At 46.5% G+C, this 17,965-nt stretch overlaps 1 protein-coding gene across 1 annotated transcript in view; it reads right to left on the reverse strand.

The window, feature by feature from the left end:
• Positions 1-17,965, reverse strand: part of UNC80 (unc-80 subunit of NALCN channel complex) — a 118,780-nt gene that overhangs the window by 71,838 nt on the left and 28,977 nt on the right. Inside the window, exons 14-23 of the mRNA XM_078597260.1 lie at positions 17,106-17,390; positions 16,372-16,539; positions 15,092-15,239; positions 13,389-13,537; positions 9,152-9,343; positions 7,716-7,789; positions 6,784-6,992; positions 4,514-4,620; positions 3,664-3,763; positions 278-450 (exon numbers count right to left, since the gene is read on the reverse strand). Coding sequence (XP_078453386.1) covers positions 278-450; positions 3,664-3,763; positions 4,514-4,620; positions 6,784-6,992; positions 7,716-7,789; positions 9,152-9,343; positions 13,389-13,537; positions 15,092-15,239; positions 16,372-16,539; positions 17,106-17,390 — 1,605 coding nt within the window. The remainder of the gene's footprint in view (positions 1-277; positions 451-3,663; positions 3,764-4,513; positions 4,621-6,783; positions 6,993-7,715; positions 7,790-9,151; positions 9,344-13,388; positions 13,538-15,091; positions 15,240-16,371; positions 16,540-17,105; positions 17,391-17,965) is intronic.

Genomic DNA, 17,965 nt, shown 5'->3' on the forward strand with positions numbered 1-17,965 from the left:
TGACCTCCTGCACTGGGTCTCTTTCACACTGCCGCCGCGTTTGCACAACACCACCCTGGGGTCGCGCGCGTGCAAGTGGTGGCGGGGTGCGTGCAAGTGGTGGCGGGGTGCGTGCAAGTGGTGGCGAGGTGCGTGCAAGTGGTGGCGAGGTGCGTGCAAGTGGTGGCGGGGCGTGCGTGCAAGTGGTGCCGGGGTGCGTGCAAGTGGTGGCGGGGTGCGTGCAAGTGGTGGCGGGGTGCGCGCGTCCGCGCAGGAGAAGCCACAGCGCACGAGGTACCAGGTCAAGGGCGGCCGCCAGGATGGAGGCGTCGGGGATGGTGCCCGGGTCGTTGCAGTTGAGCAGGAACTGAAGGCGCTTCATGCCCAGGCGGATGGCGCTGATGTTCACCAGGTTCCTGCGCCGCCCAGCCTCCTGACCCGACGCCAGGTGCTCCTCCAGCAGCTGTGCCACTGTGTTGGTGGAATTTTAAATTTGACAAAAAAAAAGAACAACACCAAGGATAGCTCGAACGGTGTAAATTCCACATGTTTAAGGAAGGCTCCAACGTCTTTCGGCAAATTATCTCCACAGAGATCATCTAATGGCTTGTTAAACTGTCGTGGGAATCGATTATGCTCTGTTTTAAAGGTTAACGTTTTGAAAATGTTTGCTAAATGTAATGGTAACATTTATCATATGTACTCGGTTGTTGTTGACCTTTTCTTAAATGTTTAACCTTATTTGACCCATGTCTCCCTTGAGAAAGAGCTCTCACCTGGTTATAAATAACATGTTTAAATTAATAGCCACAATGTACCAGGCCCTAGGAGAGGCCAAGGCAAAGTTTATATTTATACCCATGAATGCATCTGCAGGTACAGCCATTTCATCAATCCACTGCTGAATGAATGCCTCCCCATGGCGTGTGGGCCTTCGAAGTGATTTGACCATACCTCACCATGCCAGTCAGTGTGGGTTGGTGAAGGAAAGGAGTAATTCACATATCCCCATAGGCAAGTAAATTTTTAGTTTTTTGTTTACATGAATGGCACGTTTCTGGCACAAGTCTGCCGCTCCAAGCACCATTTCATTAATTACCCAGCAGTAAAATTTGAAAATGAAAACAAATGAGGAAATGAATACATACCGTACATACTATCCATAGTTGTTCAACATATAAAAAATAAAAGCAAGTTGTGGCTGTGAGTTGTTGTATTTGTGAATACAGCAATACCCCGGTTTGCGTCGGAGATGCGTTCCTCAGAGGTTCAACGGTGGATATCGAAACGACGCAAATCGAAGCGATGTACAGGGTTGTAGGTGGAGGCGAAGGCTGAGAGGCAACGGATAACGAGTAAGGACGGACGGATGCTGACAGTGACGCGAGTGTGGGGTCGAGGCGACGCAAATCAGGTAGCGGTGTTGATAATAAAGTGACGACGTATTTGCAAAACGACGTGAAAGGGCAGACGCAAATTGCGGGTATTGCTGCATCCGTATATACATTTTATATTTCATTAGCATATAACTATCTTCTTGGTTCTTTCGGTAAAGTCACGTAGAATGGAAATAATACAATAATAAAAATAAAACATAATAAAATAATTCTCACGACATTTCGGCCACAACGCAAGCAGCCGTCCTCAGGTGGAGAACAGGTCTTTCGAGAAGACGAGAAGACAGACCTGTTCTCCACCTGAGGACGGCTGCTTGCGTTGTGGCGAAACGTCGTGAGAATTATTTTATTATGTTGTATTTTTATTTTTATTATTTTATTATTTCCATTCGACGTGACTTTACCGAAAGAACCAAGAAGATGAATCCCTGCAGTCACGAAAGCTTTAAATCGAAGCATATAACTAATTTCCACCCTATGCTTCCTCCTTCCCCCCTGTCCCGTTCCTTCCCCCAGTGTGTTAGTTATCGCCCCCCCCCTTACTCCTTTCCCCTCCCCATATAAATCTTCGTGCCCCGCACGTGGTTCCACCTGGGTGGGTAGCGAGCCCAATTTTTCTACCTTCACAGGGGCCCTGCCGCACCGAACTCGGACTGCCGTTCATGGAAATTCCGTTCCCCCCCCTCCCACTCCGTTGTGCGATCGGTGTTTTGTACCGGCCTCGCGTTGAGTTGTAATGAAAATTTAATTTCCCTGTACAAGAATACGAGGTAAGCTGTATGGGTTTACAGGTATGATAGTGTAGTGTATACTAGTGTATAATGTGTATAGTGTATAGTAGTGTAGTGTATAGTCTAGTGCAGGGGTCGGCAACCTACGGCTCCGGAGCCGCATGCGGCTCTTTACGGGCTGCTTCTTGACGATATGTACGTATGTACAGTATGTACTCAGATGCATTGCGGCTCTTGAAATACTGAATTTTGTACCGAATTGGAAAGAAATGGCTCTTCTTGTTATTTTGGTTGCCGACCCCTGGTCTAGTGTATAGTTGTGGAGTTTATAGTGTATAATCGTGTATAGTGTAGTGTATAGTAGGGTTTAGTCGTGTATAGTGTCGTGTATAGTAGTGTAGTATATAGTGTATAGTAGTGTAAGGTATAGTAGTGTATTGTGTAGTGTATAGTAGTGTATAGTATAGTAGTGTAGTATATAGTGTATATCAGTGTAAGGTATAGTAGTGTATAGTGTAGTGTATAGAAGGGTTTAGTAGTGTGTAGTGTAGTGTATAGTAGTGTATAGTAGTGTGGTATATAGTGTAAAGTAGTGTATAGTATAGTGTATATTAGTGTATAGTGTAGTGTGTCGTAGTGTATAGTGTAGTGGTGATAGCAGGGTATAGTCGTGTATAACAGTTTCTGGTAGTGTATACAAGGGTGTAGTAGTGCATAGTGTAGTGTATAGTAGTGTATAGTAGTGTGGTATATAGTGTAAAGTAGTGTATAGTGTAGTGTGTCGTAGTGTATAGTGTAGTGGGGATAGTAGGGTATAGTAGTGTATAATAGTTTCTGGTAGTGTATAGAAGGTTTTAGTAGTGCATAGTGTAGTGTATAGTAGTGTGGTATATAGTGTAAAGTAGTGTATAGTGTAGTGTATATTAGTGTATAGTGTAGTGTGTCGTAGTGTATAGTGTAGTGGTGATAGCAGGGTATAGTAGTGTATAATAGTTTCTGGTAGTGTATACAAGGGTTTAGTAGTGCATAGTGTAGTGTATAGTAGTGTGGTATATAGTGTAAAGTAGTGTATAGTGTAGTGTGTCGTAGTGTATAGTGTAGTGGTGATAGCAGGGTATAGTCGTGTATAATAGTTTCTGGTAGTGTATAGAAGGTTTTAGTAGTGCATAGTGTAGTGTATAGTAGTGTATATTAGTGTGGTATATAGTGTAAAGTAGTGTATAGTGTAGTGTGTCGTAGTGTATAGTGTAGTGGTAATAGCAGGGTATAGTCGTGTATAACAGTTTCTGGTAGTGTATACAATGGTTTAGTAGTGCATAGTGTAGTGTATATTAGTGTGGTATATAGTGTAAAGTAGTGTATAGTGTAGTGGGGATAGTAGGGTATAGTCGTGTATAACAGTTTCTGGTAGTGTATACAAGGGTGTAGTAGTGTATAGTGTACTGTAAAACGTTGATCTAAAGATATCGCTCATTTCTGGACGGTGGGTGGAGCACCGTCTTTCTCCTCGGGCTGCGCGATCTTGGACGGGTGCCTCCGGCTGAGACGCCACCGGCTCAGCCTCTTGAAGAAGTTCTCCTCCTCCTCGCCTCCTCCAGGGCGCCCGTCCTCCAGGCCGCCCGCCTCCGACAGCTTCGTGACGCTTGTGAATTTCACCTGGGCACCGCAGCGTGTCGGGGCGTCAACTACGTCGCCCGGTAGGCGGGAGGTCGGGGCTTCGATCCCGACCCTGACGCCTGCTGCTGTATATAATTGGAGTTTGCGGTGTTTCACTTCCCCGTGCTCACGAGGAGATTTCACCGGGTCCTCTGGTTTTTCACTCCACATTACTCAATAGCTACTGATTGGCAACTATTCTTATACAGATATTTAAAAAAATACTGTTCATAAGGAAACAGTTTTGTAATTCTAATCATGTCCCATGGTGTAAACAAGCACAATCTCCAACTCTTATTCTGTACTCTGTCACACTGGCCTCTCTATTTAGCGCCCTGTAGAAAGACCACTGACTGTAATGGTGGCTATTGCATATTTTTCCTTTCAAGGCCACAGTGTTGTTGATGAATGCGTTGAGTTTTTTCGTTCGTTAATTGTGCTTGTGCACAATGAATCACCCAATAATTTGTTTCATTTCAGAAAGTGTAAACTTTGGTATCGGTTCTTTACGGCGTTGCCTCAGTTGAGCTCTCAGAGCTTCAAGCATTTCCATGTCAGATTCAGAATACTAAACAGGGAGCAGAGCGACTTTTCATCCGTGCAGTCTGGCTCCAGCCACACGTGACGTTTCATAAATGGGTTTTTTTAAAATTACGGCCGGCTGTCGCGCGCGAACGAGCGAGCGGCTGAGCTAGCGAACCCCCGAGTCAAACGAAGGGAACACAACCAAAGGGGTCCCCCCCCCCGTACCTTGGAGTTCTGTCGGATGAAAGAGAGACGGTCTATGGAGGCCACGTCCAAAAGGTCTTCCCTGGGGTCAGCAGTCCCTGACAGAGAGCCTCTCTTGAGCCAGTTTCCTGCAGTGAGAACCAGGGCATTTGCGTGAGCTGCCTCCTCGCGTGCAGCGGTGGCGCAGTGGTTAGCGCGCTGGGACTACGAACCCGGCCACCCGGGTTCCATTCCCGCTCACGGCCAACACCAGTGACAAATATCTGACCCGCTCGCTGGACCTCCGCTAGGTCGACTCAGCCTCAAATGAGTACTTGGTGCAGTGTGTAAACATTGCCACTGGGGAGACAAAGGCGGGCGGGCATGGTGCTGGCCACACACCCACCCCGTGTACCGTTCCGGCCTTCATAGGTGCTCGATAACATCACTTGCCCCAATAGTCTGTGTAAAGCTATACGGGGGATCTTTGTCTGTCTGTGTGTGTGTTGTCTGCCTCCTCGCTGCAGCCGGAATAGTGTTACCTTCGTTTTGAGAACCCGATTATAATATATTTTGGCGACCCTCCCCCCCAATTCCTCTTTGATTTTGTTCGTTGACAGCTGCTTGTGCTACAGAGATTGTCCTCATTGCTATGGTAGCCGACCCGTCCATGACCAATCCACTGCTGGATGAAGGCCTCCCCTCAAGCAGACATCATCCCAAGAGATATAACCATACACATGAAGGAGATTGCAAAATATCTCGCTTTTAAATACATATATGTAGCAAACTTAATGTGAATAAAGGTGCCTCGGAGTGGTCAATTAAGTATACATGAATTCCCAACACTTCATAATAAATCAATCAAAGCAATGTACCCTAGACACAAAAAAATGTACCCTACCTACGTGAAAAACAACACGGTAGCGAAGCACATATGCAATGAAAATGTATTATTCATTGGTAAAGTTGCATGAATGCCCATTAAGTTGATTTGATGTCAGGAAATCTACGCACATCTGAAAAATGTATGCACTGTGTAAAATGCGCATTCATTATTTAACGCCGTGCAAAATGAAGACATGAGGCGATCTATATCGATGGCAAAACATTCCTTATGAAATGCATGCCAAGCGGCACCACGTGTAGTGTACACTGAGCCGTGTGGCTCACATGCCTAAATTACTCAAGAGCTGCCCAGGGCCACCTACGAGCGATTGACCGCCGTGTATATAAATGTAGAGTTTAAACTAATGGCAAACAGGGATATTATAAACAAATACAAATTACTCCATGGCTACAAAAAATAAATAATCGAGGAGTGCCCATTACTATCGTGCCACATTTCTAATAAATAACTAACCACATTTTTTTTGTTGCATTTCCTATGGTATGTGATTGGGTATTTAACAAAAAAACAATGGATGCATCTCCTGTATGTATCTGTACAGTGGCAATTCGTCTAATGTGATCCTGAATGTTGACGTAGTTTCTCACTTTTGTGAAATTAATTTCTGCTCCTTTAGTTTGCCACTTCTGGCATAAGCAGCATAAGCAACAGCAATAGACACCATGATGATGATTGTCATCATCATGACCAGCGGCAGAAGTAGCAACATCATCAACATTATAAAAAAAAACATCTTCATCGGTTTCATAATTATCATTAGAAACCAACTTCAACATTTTTATGAGTTTAATCAACGTAAGCACAGACATGATGATGATCATCACCAGAATGACCAGCAGAACCATAAGCAACACAAATGCTACCCTCATTGTCATCATCATCAGCATCATAAATACCATCAGCTGAGACACGGTCGTGATCATCATCATCAGCAGCAGCAACATCATAAACACCATCAGCTGAGACACGGTCGTGATCATCATCATCAGCAGCAGCAACATCATAAATACCATCAGCTGAGACACGGTCGTGATCATCATCATCAGCAGCATCATAAACACCATCAGCTGAGACACGGTCGTGATCATCATCATCATCATCAGCAGCAACATCATAAACACCATCAGCTGAGACACGGTCGTGATCATAATCATCATCATCATCAGCAGCAGCATCAAACACAAACGGCTGAGACACCATCGTGATCATCATCATCAGCAGCAACATCATAAACACCATCAGCTGAGACACGGCCGTGATCATCATCATCATCAGCAGCAGCATCATAAACACCATCGGCTGAGACACGGTCGTGATCATAATCATCATCATCAGCAACATCATAAACACCATCGGCTGAGACACCATCGTCATCACCATCATCATCAGCGGGGTTACTCACCGAGCGGCAGCTTGAGCTTCTTGCGGAGTGTGACGCGGTGCGTGCGCGTGCGCGAGCGTCGATCGGTGGTGGTGCCCGAGTGCGCCGTCGTGCACTCGGACGTGTCCTGCTCCGACTGGCTGCTGCTGTCGCTGTGCGCGCTCTGGGACTTGAACATCTTGCGCCAGAACTCCTTGCGGCCGAAGAGGCCGCCCTGCAGCTGCTCCTCGCTGCCGGCACACGACGCGGCCGTCGACGGGAACGGAGCGATTACGGTGGGGTGAGGGGGGAACGGCACGAGTGACAAAATGTTATTACTTGGGGCGGCAGATTGGGGGGCACACCGAGCGAAATGGATTGAGAGGCGAGGCGATCGTAGCATAACGTCCCTAAGGGTGAAAAGTATTTCAATCTAAACTATTTAAACTAAATCATTTTTTTTTATATTCGTTGGGTCTTTCGGTAAAGTCACGTGGATAGGTACAAATTGATAAAAATAGTAAATATAAAATAAACAAAAAACTACGACGTTTCGATCACGACATAAGCGATCGTCATCAGGAAGAAAAAATTAACCCGTAAAAACAAAGTTTTTCACTATAAATCCTTTATATGCGTGGCGGCTAGAGTCCTCTCGTCCTCTGGCTTGAGATGGCTGCCACCTATGGGTCAGATGATTGCATGCCACCATTAAGCAATTGGTAATTAAATATAATATTTTTTTCCTAAAAAGTGTACAATTTTGGGAAAAAATTTTCACGAAAATTAATTGTCACGCACAACGAGTCTGGGTGCAAAATATCAGGTCGATTGGATCACGGGAAGTGGGTTAAAAAACGACCGAAATATTTGCACGGTCGTAAGCACGCAAGCAAGCAAGCAAGTTAACTTAATATAAAGGATGTAAAAGTGGGTAAGGCCACTGCAGTAGTCTGTGACGGTGGCACACTCACTGCTCGGGAGACGGTGGCTGTCGGCCTGATCCGCAGTTCCTACTGTCGTCCTGCGATGCTCCGGGCTGTCCCCTCTCCTGCCCGCTGCCGCCAGCGCTGAAAAAAAACAGAACGAATTTTAAACAGTGTTGAACCTTTCGAACCTGCTTTGCCAGGAGCAAAATATATACAATTATCATATTTTGCTCCTGGCAAAGAAGGTTCCAATGGTGTAAATGCTTACCCCGAGCTCTCATACTCTGATGGTGCATTGTCTTTGAGTTGTGCGCCTTTTGGCGTCATCTGGTCCACCACCATGTGAGACGAGGCTCTAAGAAAATCTGTCTCGGGTGTAGACCAATCAATTTCAAGGACAGTGCATACATTATCAGAGTGTTTTTTGTTTGCATTCCGACCGCAGGTATTGTGGTCAATGCAAACATGACTCCTTGTAAAAAAAAGGTGTCAGTTTTGTTGCCAGATAAAAGGGTAAAAAAACAATTATCAGTGTTGAACCTTACTTCCCAGCATGGCCAACGTTTGGACGATGCGAGTACATTATGAGCGCCGGAGCCGATAATTTCGCATTTTTACAACAACGAAAATTGTAAATGTCGAGTTGGGTTCGTGAACAAAAAATGAATGCATGCTGCACAAATTGGCGCTTGTTGTCCTGCGTTCACGATGGCTTGTGCACAGAGTGCCACTGCCACTCTCTCAATCCGCACAACTCGATTGTTGTATCTTCTTGGTTCTTTCGGTGAAGTCACGTAGAAGGGAAATAATAAAATAATAATAAAACATTAAACATAAGACGCTGTCTTTTCGACAGACCTGTTCTTCACCTGATGACGGCTGCTTGAGTTGTGGCCGAAACGTCGTGAGAATTGTTTTATTATGTTTTATTTTTATTATTATTTTATTATTATTTTATTATTTCCCTTCTACGTGACTTTACCGAAAGAACCAAGAAGATGAATCCCTGCAGTCACGAAAGCTTTAAATCGATTGTTGTATTTACGTGTATATTCCTTGTGAGTGCTGTCAGTGTCTATGAATTGTACCTTGTGCATAATCAGTGAGATGCTGATGCATTTCGACACATTCCAACCAGGGACGGATTAATGCACGGGGGGCTTTAGGGGCTTGCAAGCCCAGGGTCCTACGCCAGCTGGAACGCCTCCAGAGATGAAGTGAAAAGTAGTTTCGTTTGCGAATGCTGAATTTTATATGTTGTTAGCCGTGTAAAAATACAATTTATTTTTCTTTAACTTTGTTTTCTTTTTGAAAATATTACCTGGGGGCCTCACGGTACCTATAGTTCAGGAGCCTACAAAATCTTAATCCGGCCATGATTCCAACCTAAAATTGTTACAAGTGATTGGTGTTTCCAAGGCGAACGAAATAAAAAAAAAACAACGCCTGGGTCGCAACCGCAGACCTGCTCGCCAATGCGCCGGCGACACCGCGGGTGATTCACGTGATGTGTACCCCTTGGTGTTGACGTTCTTGGCGTTGTGCTCCGTCTTCTTGCTGGGGTTCACTTTCTCCGCGCTGTCGAGAAGAGCGCTCAGCGCCACCCGACGGAACACGTTACCGTGCGACTCCTTGATGAACTGAACCAGCTGCCTGATGTCGCAGTAAAGGCCCTGCCGTGCACGCACGCACGCAAAATGTTGATTACATTGATTTTAAGTTTTTTACGGAAATCATTTTTTTCTCTTCCAATGTTATCCTCGTTGCGCTGTTGGTGTCGCATCGCGAGAGATGAAAAATCACATTTTGGATCCCTCACAAGAGCAGTGCCACCCTTCAACAGAAGTACTTCTGAGATCTGCTCACGTGACCTCTGGTCTACGGAGAAGAATGTAGCACTTTCCCACCTGCAATGCTACAGAAAGCAGTGTTCATCGCACAACAGATAACATTTTTGAATCCCAAAGGTATAATGTTGTCATATTTAGTGCAAAAAGCAACCTGGAAACCACATTCAATGAATGATGAAGACAAGTAACCAACAACAATCTATGTGAACAATCTGTGTGAAACACACAACAACAAGTCGCATTTGTGTTGCTTAAACTTAAACTAATTTAAACACGGTAATGCAAACAGATGCAAACAATCGGACGTACGGAAATGCATCGGCAATTGATCGACATGCTACAAGCAGATGTGCCGTACAAGAGTGCGGTGAGAGGTTAGCGACGAGAGACTGCAACGTCGCACCTGTACCAGCTACATCTCGTGGACATGACAGGGCACAAACAACCAGCCCGCGTGTGTGCCAAGTGCACCTTCCATATTAGCATGTGTCGCGATTAAGCGTGCATTCACAACGACAGGTGAAGCAGATGAGAAGAAATTAACCCGTAAAAACAAAGTTTTTCACTCTAAATCCTTTATATGCGTGGCGGCTAGAGTCTTCTCGTCCTCTGGCTTGAGATGGCTCCCACCTATGGGTCAGATGATTGTCTGCCACCATTAAGCAATTGGTAATTAAATATTTATTTATTTTTCCCTAAAATGTGTAAAATTTTGGAAAAAAAATTTCACGAAAATTAATTGTCACGCACAACGAGTCTGTGTGCAAAATGTCAGCTCGATTGGATCACGGGAAGTGGGGTAAAAAACGACCGAAAGATTTGCACGGTCGTAAGCAAGCAAGCACGCAAGCAAGCAAGCAAGCGAACTTAATATAAAGGATTTAAAAATACGACCATGACAGCACAATACAGGTCGCCGCTGAACAAAATAAAACAGCTGAACATACACGTCCAAACAATCATGTTTTCGTATTCTTTGGATCATTCGGTAAACGTCACGTAGAACAGAAACATTTTACGTGACTTTACCGAAAGGCGCCAAGAATATAAACTCCTGCAGTCACGAAAGCTGAAAGTCAAGAATCATTTATTCACGAATCTCATTTGATTAACAACTCACACGTGAAATTAGAGCAGGTGGTAATGCCAATGGCATGAACGTGTTTGTTTAACCACTTTTTTTTAATTTTATCTTTCATAAATGAACTTCACCATTCAACGCACAAATCAGATGCGTGGGATCATCAAGCAAAGCAAGCAAAGGCGAGCCAATATTGATTGCCAGTTATGAAACATGTCTTACTGGCAAGGTGTGTACACACGAGTTTGCTCGTTAAAACTAAACATTGCTCAATAATGTCGATCTGGAAAACCAATAGTCACAAAGTCTGACCGACGAAAACATTTCCATCGAGCATGTTGAGACGCGGCATGGAGTTCTGCTCTCGATTAGCTTGAACTGGAAACTTCAAATATTTTCTTTACAATAATGTGTATAAACAAGGAATACATTTTGATGTAAAAATGTATTTGTTGTACTTCAACGTGGCATTTAGAAGAATTTAGAGAAGACATTAAGAAACACACAGACGATATTAAGCCAAGCTTGCGTACCGTTATTCACACAGGGACATGTAAGGGAAATGGAGCGCTTTGTAATGTGTCTGGTTTAATAAATAAGATGATTAATTCGCTTACAATTCATAGACATAAGTGGTATTTTTTGTGTACTTTATCTTCGAAAGATTTTAATTTCATTGTTTCTGCTTTGCCTTATCTCGTCAGATCTTGGAAACGTAAAAAAAGAAGTCTCGAGTCTGGACATTGCTTGGATGATGGGTGACCACCGTGCATGCCAGGTTGTCATAGGCAGCTGTGGGCCTCTGCTTTGTGATGCTCAGCAGAGCCGAGTGCTGAAAATTCCGTTGTTGTACTGTACTTCAACGCTCATCCCCCCCCCCCCCCACTTCTATGCGCCTCGCATTCACCAACCCAAATATGGTTAAACAACCTCAAAGATCCGCACGGCATGGGGAAGAGGTCCTCATCCAGCAGTGGATTGATACAAGGGCTGTAAATGTAATGAGTTTGTTTTCAATATCATTTATACGCGAGCGGATATAAACGAGACTGCTGCTGCGAGCGCTATTTAAACAGCTCTGCTCAGAAGGAAAACAAATGCTTGGAAACGCAAATATTGACAGCGAATTCAAATTACACCACCAGCTAATCAAACAGCACATTTATAATCTGCACGCAATTAATCACATGTATATCCCTGATAACACGAGCCAGGTTACACGTCTATTCAAATTACATTTCAGCTCACAATTATCGAAGCACGTGGAAAGGTAGACAGCCGACCCGTGTGTGACCACAATCATCCCGGGATATTGCGAGGCATTCGTCCGGCATCAGATGTTCTCTCTGCTGCGTTAAGTGCTGTGTAATAGCAGTGTAAGGACATATCGACTCAAATTACTAAACTCTGTTCTCGTGCTCGCAATACGTCCACCCAACATGAAAATACATTCCTTGCAATGGATGCGTGCGCAGTAACCGAGGACGAGAAGAATAAATTTCACAAAGATAACCACATGTCGAGGCAGAGCTCCAGTGGCATAGCTATCGCGTGTGCAGGCGGTGCAACCGCACACCGAAAAAACACCGGCCGAAGGAAACCACGACACCGGACTGCGAAGAAGGGAGAGAAGCAGTCAGGGCCGATTCCAATCACTCCATGCTAATGGGGCTTACTCAGAGACCCGTACTTACACAGATACCAATGGACTTATGTAATGACAATAGAGCCTACATGCGGTGTGCGTGGACTAGTGGCCACGGGAGGTAATGACAGGGGAGTCAGCCTGCAGTGCGAATTGACTAGTGGCCACGGGAGGTAATGACAGGGGAGTCAGCCTGCAGTGCGAACGGACTAGTGGCCACGGGAGGTAATGACAGGGGAGTCAGCCTGCAGTGCGAACGGACTAGTGGCCACGGGAGGTAATGACAGGGGAGTCAGCCTGCAGTGCGAACGGACTAGTGGCCACAGGAGGTAATGACAGGGGAGTCAGTTGTGAGTGTGAAGGGACTGGTGGCTACGGGAATGACCGAGAAGGGAGCGCGGTCAGGTGACGGAAGAGGACGGTGGAGTCTGCCGGTGGAGCGAGCGTCCAGAGTCAGCGAGAAGGTTCGAGAAGGGGGGCGTGGCCTCGGTGGGTATATAAGGGGGAGATGCGCGGGAGACTCGGGGCTATTGCAGTGGGGGTCTCTTGCCTGATGTCAAGTGAACGTGTCTTCAATAAAGTGCCATCTCCAGAGAAGTGCGTCAAGTCGTCATTACACTTACATGGAGACCCACAAACTTACACAGAGACCTGTATACTACACTTACATAGAGACCCTTAGACTTGTACAGTGACGTAGCTATTGAGTGTGTCGGCTGTGCAACTGAATTGGGACTCATACACCAGCCTACGACAGCGGTCGGGGTGGGTGGGGGTGAAGGCTGATATTTGGGACCCCATTTAAATCCTTGCACCAGGGCCCAATGCCAGCAACGTTCGACCCACCAATCGCGGGCATGCATTCACCGGCTCGGTTTGCACCGGGGAGATTCCTGGCGTTGCCGCCATCCGCAAAGTCACCGCGCGGGAAGCTCAAAATTTACCGAGCGAATGTCCTCAACCCTCTCTCGACTCTCTGCCACAACTCCCTCCCCCTCCCTCCCTCCCTGCCTCCCCCTCCCTCCCTCCCCCTCCCTCCCTCCCCTCCCTCCCCCCTCCCTCCTCCCTCCCTCCTCCCTCCCACTCCCTCCCTCCCCCTCCCTCCCCCCTCCCTGCCTCCCTGCCTGCCTCTCGGGGCTCACCAGGTTGTCGGAGCTGTGCAGCTCGTGTGTGGCGGAGGCGCAGCGCGTGATGAGAGCCTTGAAGGTGCAGCCGATGATGACGGACTCGATGCTGCTCGCCGAGCACCGGCTGTCGTTCATCGAGAAGTCATTCCCGAAGCCGGCTTTGCCTGTGTGCGCAAGGGCTGATTTCAGTAACGGCGAGTATTTGACTGGCGGTAAGAAGTGGGAGAGGGGTGGGGGCTGCGCTGGTAATGGTGTGTGTTGCTTACCACAAGGCGCCCGACAATTAACCGTAAAAACATTTGTAAGAGACGTGGATTCTCGTGCTTGCCAATAGGCGCGTCGAATGTTGCGCGTTAGAATTGTTATTTACGCCTCGAGGAAATTACCTTTAGGTCACTACAATGAATGATACGGAGCAAACGAGACGGGCGACACAAAGGGCATTGGTTCTTGAATCGTGATCCCCAAATAACGATCGTTCATCAGATCACTGGGGGTGGGAAGGGAAGGGGGGCATGAGGGATGAACAGGGCCAGGATTTAGGGGCTACAGCCCAGGGGCCTCCGTCAGCTGGAAGGCCTCCAGAGATGAAGTGAAAAGTTATTTCATTCGTGAATGCCGAATTTTAATTGTTGTTAGCCTTGTAAAAATACATTAAATTTTTCTTTAACTTTGTTTTCCTTTAGAAAATATCACTGGGGGCCTCATTGTACTTGTAGCCCAGGGGCCTACAAAAAAATGTCCGGCCCAGGGGATGAATATTCACCATACCTACTCATGTACAGAAACAGCACTCGGAGTTTCAACCCGCAATTAAAGTGTTAACTCACGCAAAATATTTCCCAGACATCTGCTTTGTAACGTTGCCAAAAGGGGATGCATTCTGTTCTGAGAGGCAAACACAGTTGAACACGGTTCACTCACCGGTATTCAAAATCATTTGGATTTCCATCGGCCGTTCAGGATGGGACCACTCTCTGCAATTTGTGATGGAGCAGCATTGTAGAAGTGCCGCTGGGTTGTCAATCAACAAGGAACTCTGGCATGAAGAATAACTGCTGGGGGCAATGGGTAAAGCTACATCCAGCCCTGCATTGTGACTTTATTTAAAAAATTCAGTGAGCATACGACCACAGTCAATGTTAAACAAACGTTGAACAAACGTTAAACACTGGATGTAACGAGTAACGATAAGATCCGCTTTTGCCTACCGTGAAATTCTGCTCTAGCTCTCACCCCCTATGTAAATATTATACCAACATTTTTCAACTCGAGAAGAATTTAAAAGGATGGGGCTGAACACCATCCAGCACGCCCCCTCCCGCTCCACGCGTTTCCCGCATGCGGAGCACATCCAACGTCGGCGGGGGTTCGTCTCCAAGAGAAAAAGGGAATCCTCACTTTTTTTTTCTTCTTGGTTCTTTCGGTAAAGTCACGTAGAAGGGAAATAATAAAATAATAAAAATAAAACATTATAATATAATTCTCACAACGTTTCGGCCACAACGTGTCTGAAACAGACGCTGTCTTTCCGACAGACCTGTTCTATACCTGTGGACGGCTGCTTGCGTTGTGGCCGAAACGTCGTGAGAATTATTTTATTATGTTTTATTTTTATTATTTTATTATTTCCCTTCTACGTGACTTTACCGAAAGAACCAAGAAGATGAATCCCTGCAGTCACGAAAGAAGCTTTAAATCGAAATTTGAATCCTCACTGTCGGAGGGCGGCTCCATGCAGAACCCCAGCAGCGCGTGCAGAAAATCGACGACGTTGTTGAGGCTGTCGGAGCCCACGTACTCGCGGAGTGTCCGCCGGAACTGCGCCTTGTCCAGGTGGTAGAGCTGGCTGAGGCAGTCGTGCGCCTGCGTCGCGCACACAGTACGGGGTGGGGGAGTCTCTTGTTGGAGGATTCGCGTGTTTGTCATCTATTGAGCTTGTGAGCCAGGCCGGACAGGATTGGACCAAGGGTACAGCGCCACTCTTTCACGCGGAAAACCGAAAGAGCACAGGCTTGGATATTTCTTGACTTATCCCTCTAACAACAGACAATTGCACATGGTTAAGAATGCACAATGAAACAAATACAATTAAGAGTCGTGAAACTAGAATGTTTTTACATCTTATCAACGATTTTCATCCTGTCTGGTACACGATATCGAACCAGACTACTGTTTAAAACACCGCTAGAAACAACTGCTCTCCGAGAGGGCGAAACGTCGCAAATTTAAGTGCATCACTTGCGACGCCATCGATCGGGGTATGTGAGACCACGTGTCGTGACTAGGGGATGCCGCAATATCATCATCCATGACACGACAACGGATTGGGATTATTGTGATAGATTGATGGAGATTTTTAAAAGGAGATCGTGGGTTCGATCCCAACCCTGACGCCTGCTGTATATGTGGAGTTTGCATGTTTTCCCCGTGGTCGCGTGGATTTTTCTCCGGGTCCTCCAGTTTTTCCCTCCACATTTAGAAGCACGCCTTTAAAGAGTATTTGGCTACCGAAAATGTCCACACGGTAAGCCACTTCGTTGAGCTATCATTTGTGGCCAAGTCGCTTCTAAAAACAAAGAGCTACATAGCTCAGCCTTACCTAGTAAAATATAAAAAAAGAACCCGTAAAAACAAAGTTTTTCACTATAAATCCTTTATATGCGTGGCGGCTAGAGTCCTCTCGTCCTCTGGCTTGAGATGGCTGCCACCTATGGGTCAGATGATTGCCTGCCACCATTAAGCAATTGATAATTAAATATAAAAAAAAAAATCCTAAAAAGTGTAAAAATTTTGAATTTTTTTCACGAAAATTAATTGTCACGCACAACGAGTCTGTGTGCAAAATGTCAGCTCGATTGGATCACGGGAAGTGGGTTAAAAAACTACCGAAAGATTTGCACGGTCGTAAGCGCGCAAGCAAGCAAGCAAGTGAACTTAATATAAAGGATTTAAAATAGCTTATAGTTAAAAAAAATGAGTGTATAGTTTAAGTGACGAGCGAGCGAACGAGCGATGGGCGAGCGGCGGGCACCAGGGAGCGCAGGCGGTCGCCGGAGAGGCCGCGGTGGCCCTCGCCGCAGCCGTACGCGCAGCCCAGGGACTTGATGACGCGGATCAGCATGATGAGCGCCAGCTTGTGCATGCTCTCCGCGGGCCCAGCCTCCTGCGCACAAACACACAGATTACCCCCCTCCCTCCCGTGTAGCGTAGCCCAACCTTGCAAGTGTATCGCTGCAAATGAAAACACGAAACTTTAAAGCGATGTCTGAAATTTGCCTTCCGATTCAAAATACGGCGCGTCACGTTGCGTGATAGGAAAGTATTTCCGACGTTGTTGAAGTTTATTTCGTTCAACGAGGTGAGAAATCACGAGACCAGGATGAGTCTCATTTGCTCCAGTGACCCGGGTCACCGAAATGACAAAAAAGCAAAAATGATCAAAACAAAGTAATCGGAACGTAAACAAATACAACAGTGTCACACGAGTAATCGAAAATATCGCAAAAAAAATCTACGTTAAATCAAAGCTCAATATCAAATTCCCTGCAGCACGCTTCGGGCAGATTTACCCCCGGATTGAACAAAGCACAAATTACAAAACCGAGCCCACACAAACACTAAAACGTGAAACAAATGTTGGCTTGACTCTCGTACTAACATGTACACAAACAACGACACGTCATCAAGAGTAATCGACAGCCCACAACAAAGCAACGGGAGTGCGTATGCCCCCCCGCCCCCTCCCACCTTCTCCCCCTGGACTGGCGAGCTCTCTCCTCCGCTTCCTCCGCCGCCCCCTCCTCCGGAGACGCCGTCCTTGCCGCCCCTCGTGCGCGGGGCCCTGTCGCCCGTCTGCTCCTGCGGGTGGCCGTCGTCTCGCTGGGCGCTGCCGCGTTCGTCCGTGGCGGCCACCAGCCCAAGCTGGAGCAGCACGTGTATGATGTGCAGCGCCGTGTCGCACACGCGCGAGCTGATGTCCCCGCCCAGCACCACGGACAGCGCCCGCGCTATCACCTGTGGGGGGGGGGGGGGGCAGTGACGGACTGGGACTGAAAATCGGCCCAGGCGTTTGTAAACACACCGGCCCAAATTCGGGCTAAGAAAAAAAAAATTGGAGTTTTAAATGGGATGTGCAATAAACGGCGATGTGACGTATGAGCGTGATTTTGCCGTGCGATCTCATGTGGGCTGGTCATAAAAGACAAATGGGCCGGTGAGGAAAAATCGTTGGGGCTGCTGGCCGAATATGAGACTCAATGCCAACTGAGAGCGTAAATAAACAATGAAGCGTACACATTAGCGGTAACAAAATACTGTAATTAGAAATAAAATAAATGTACTCTGATCACATTTGCAATTTCCCCCATGGACTGCTGCCCGATGGCCCAGTCCCGGGTTTGGCTGCGGGGAGAAACACTGAGCCGGAGCATCTGGAGAAAACTCACGTGGCCACAATAATAATAAACTCGATTTTATAGAGTGCAATTCGACTGGACGTGTGTGAAAAAAGAGTTTAGTAGCTTCTCGGATTCCTCCAGTTCAAATAACGTTTTTCATTCTGAATTTGCACACAGGCATCAAAAGTGCTT

The sequence above is a fragment of the Lampetra planeri genome, chromosome 8, assembly GCF_965212315.1.
Source record: "Lampetra planeri chromosome 8, kcLamPlan1.2.h2, whole genome shotgun sequence".
NCBI classification, from domain to species: domain Eukaryota; kingdom Metazoa; phylum Chordata; class Hyperoartia; order Petromyzontiformes; family Petromyzontidae; genus Lampetra; species Lampetra planeri.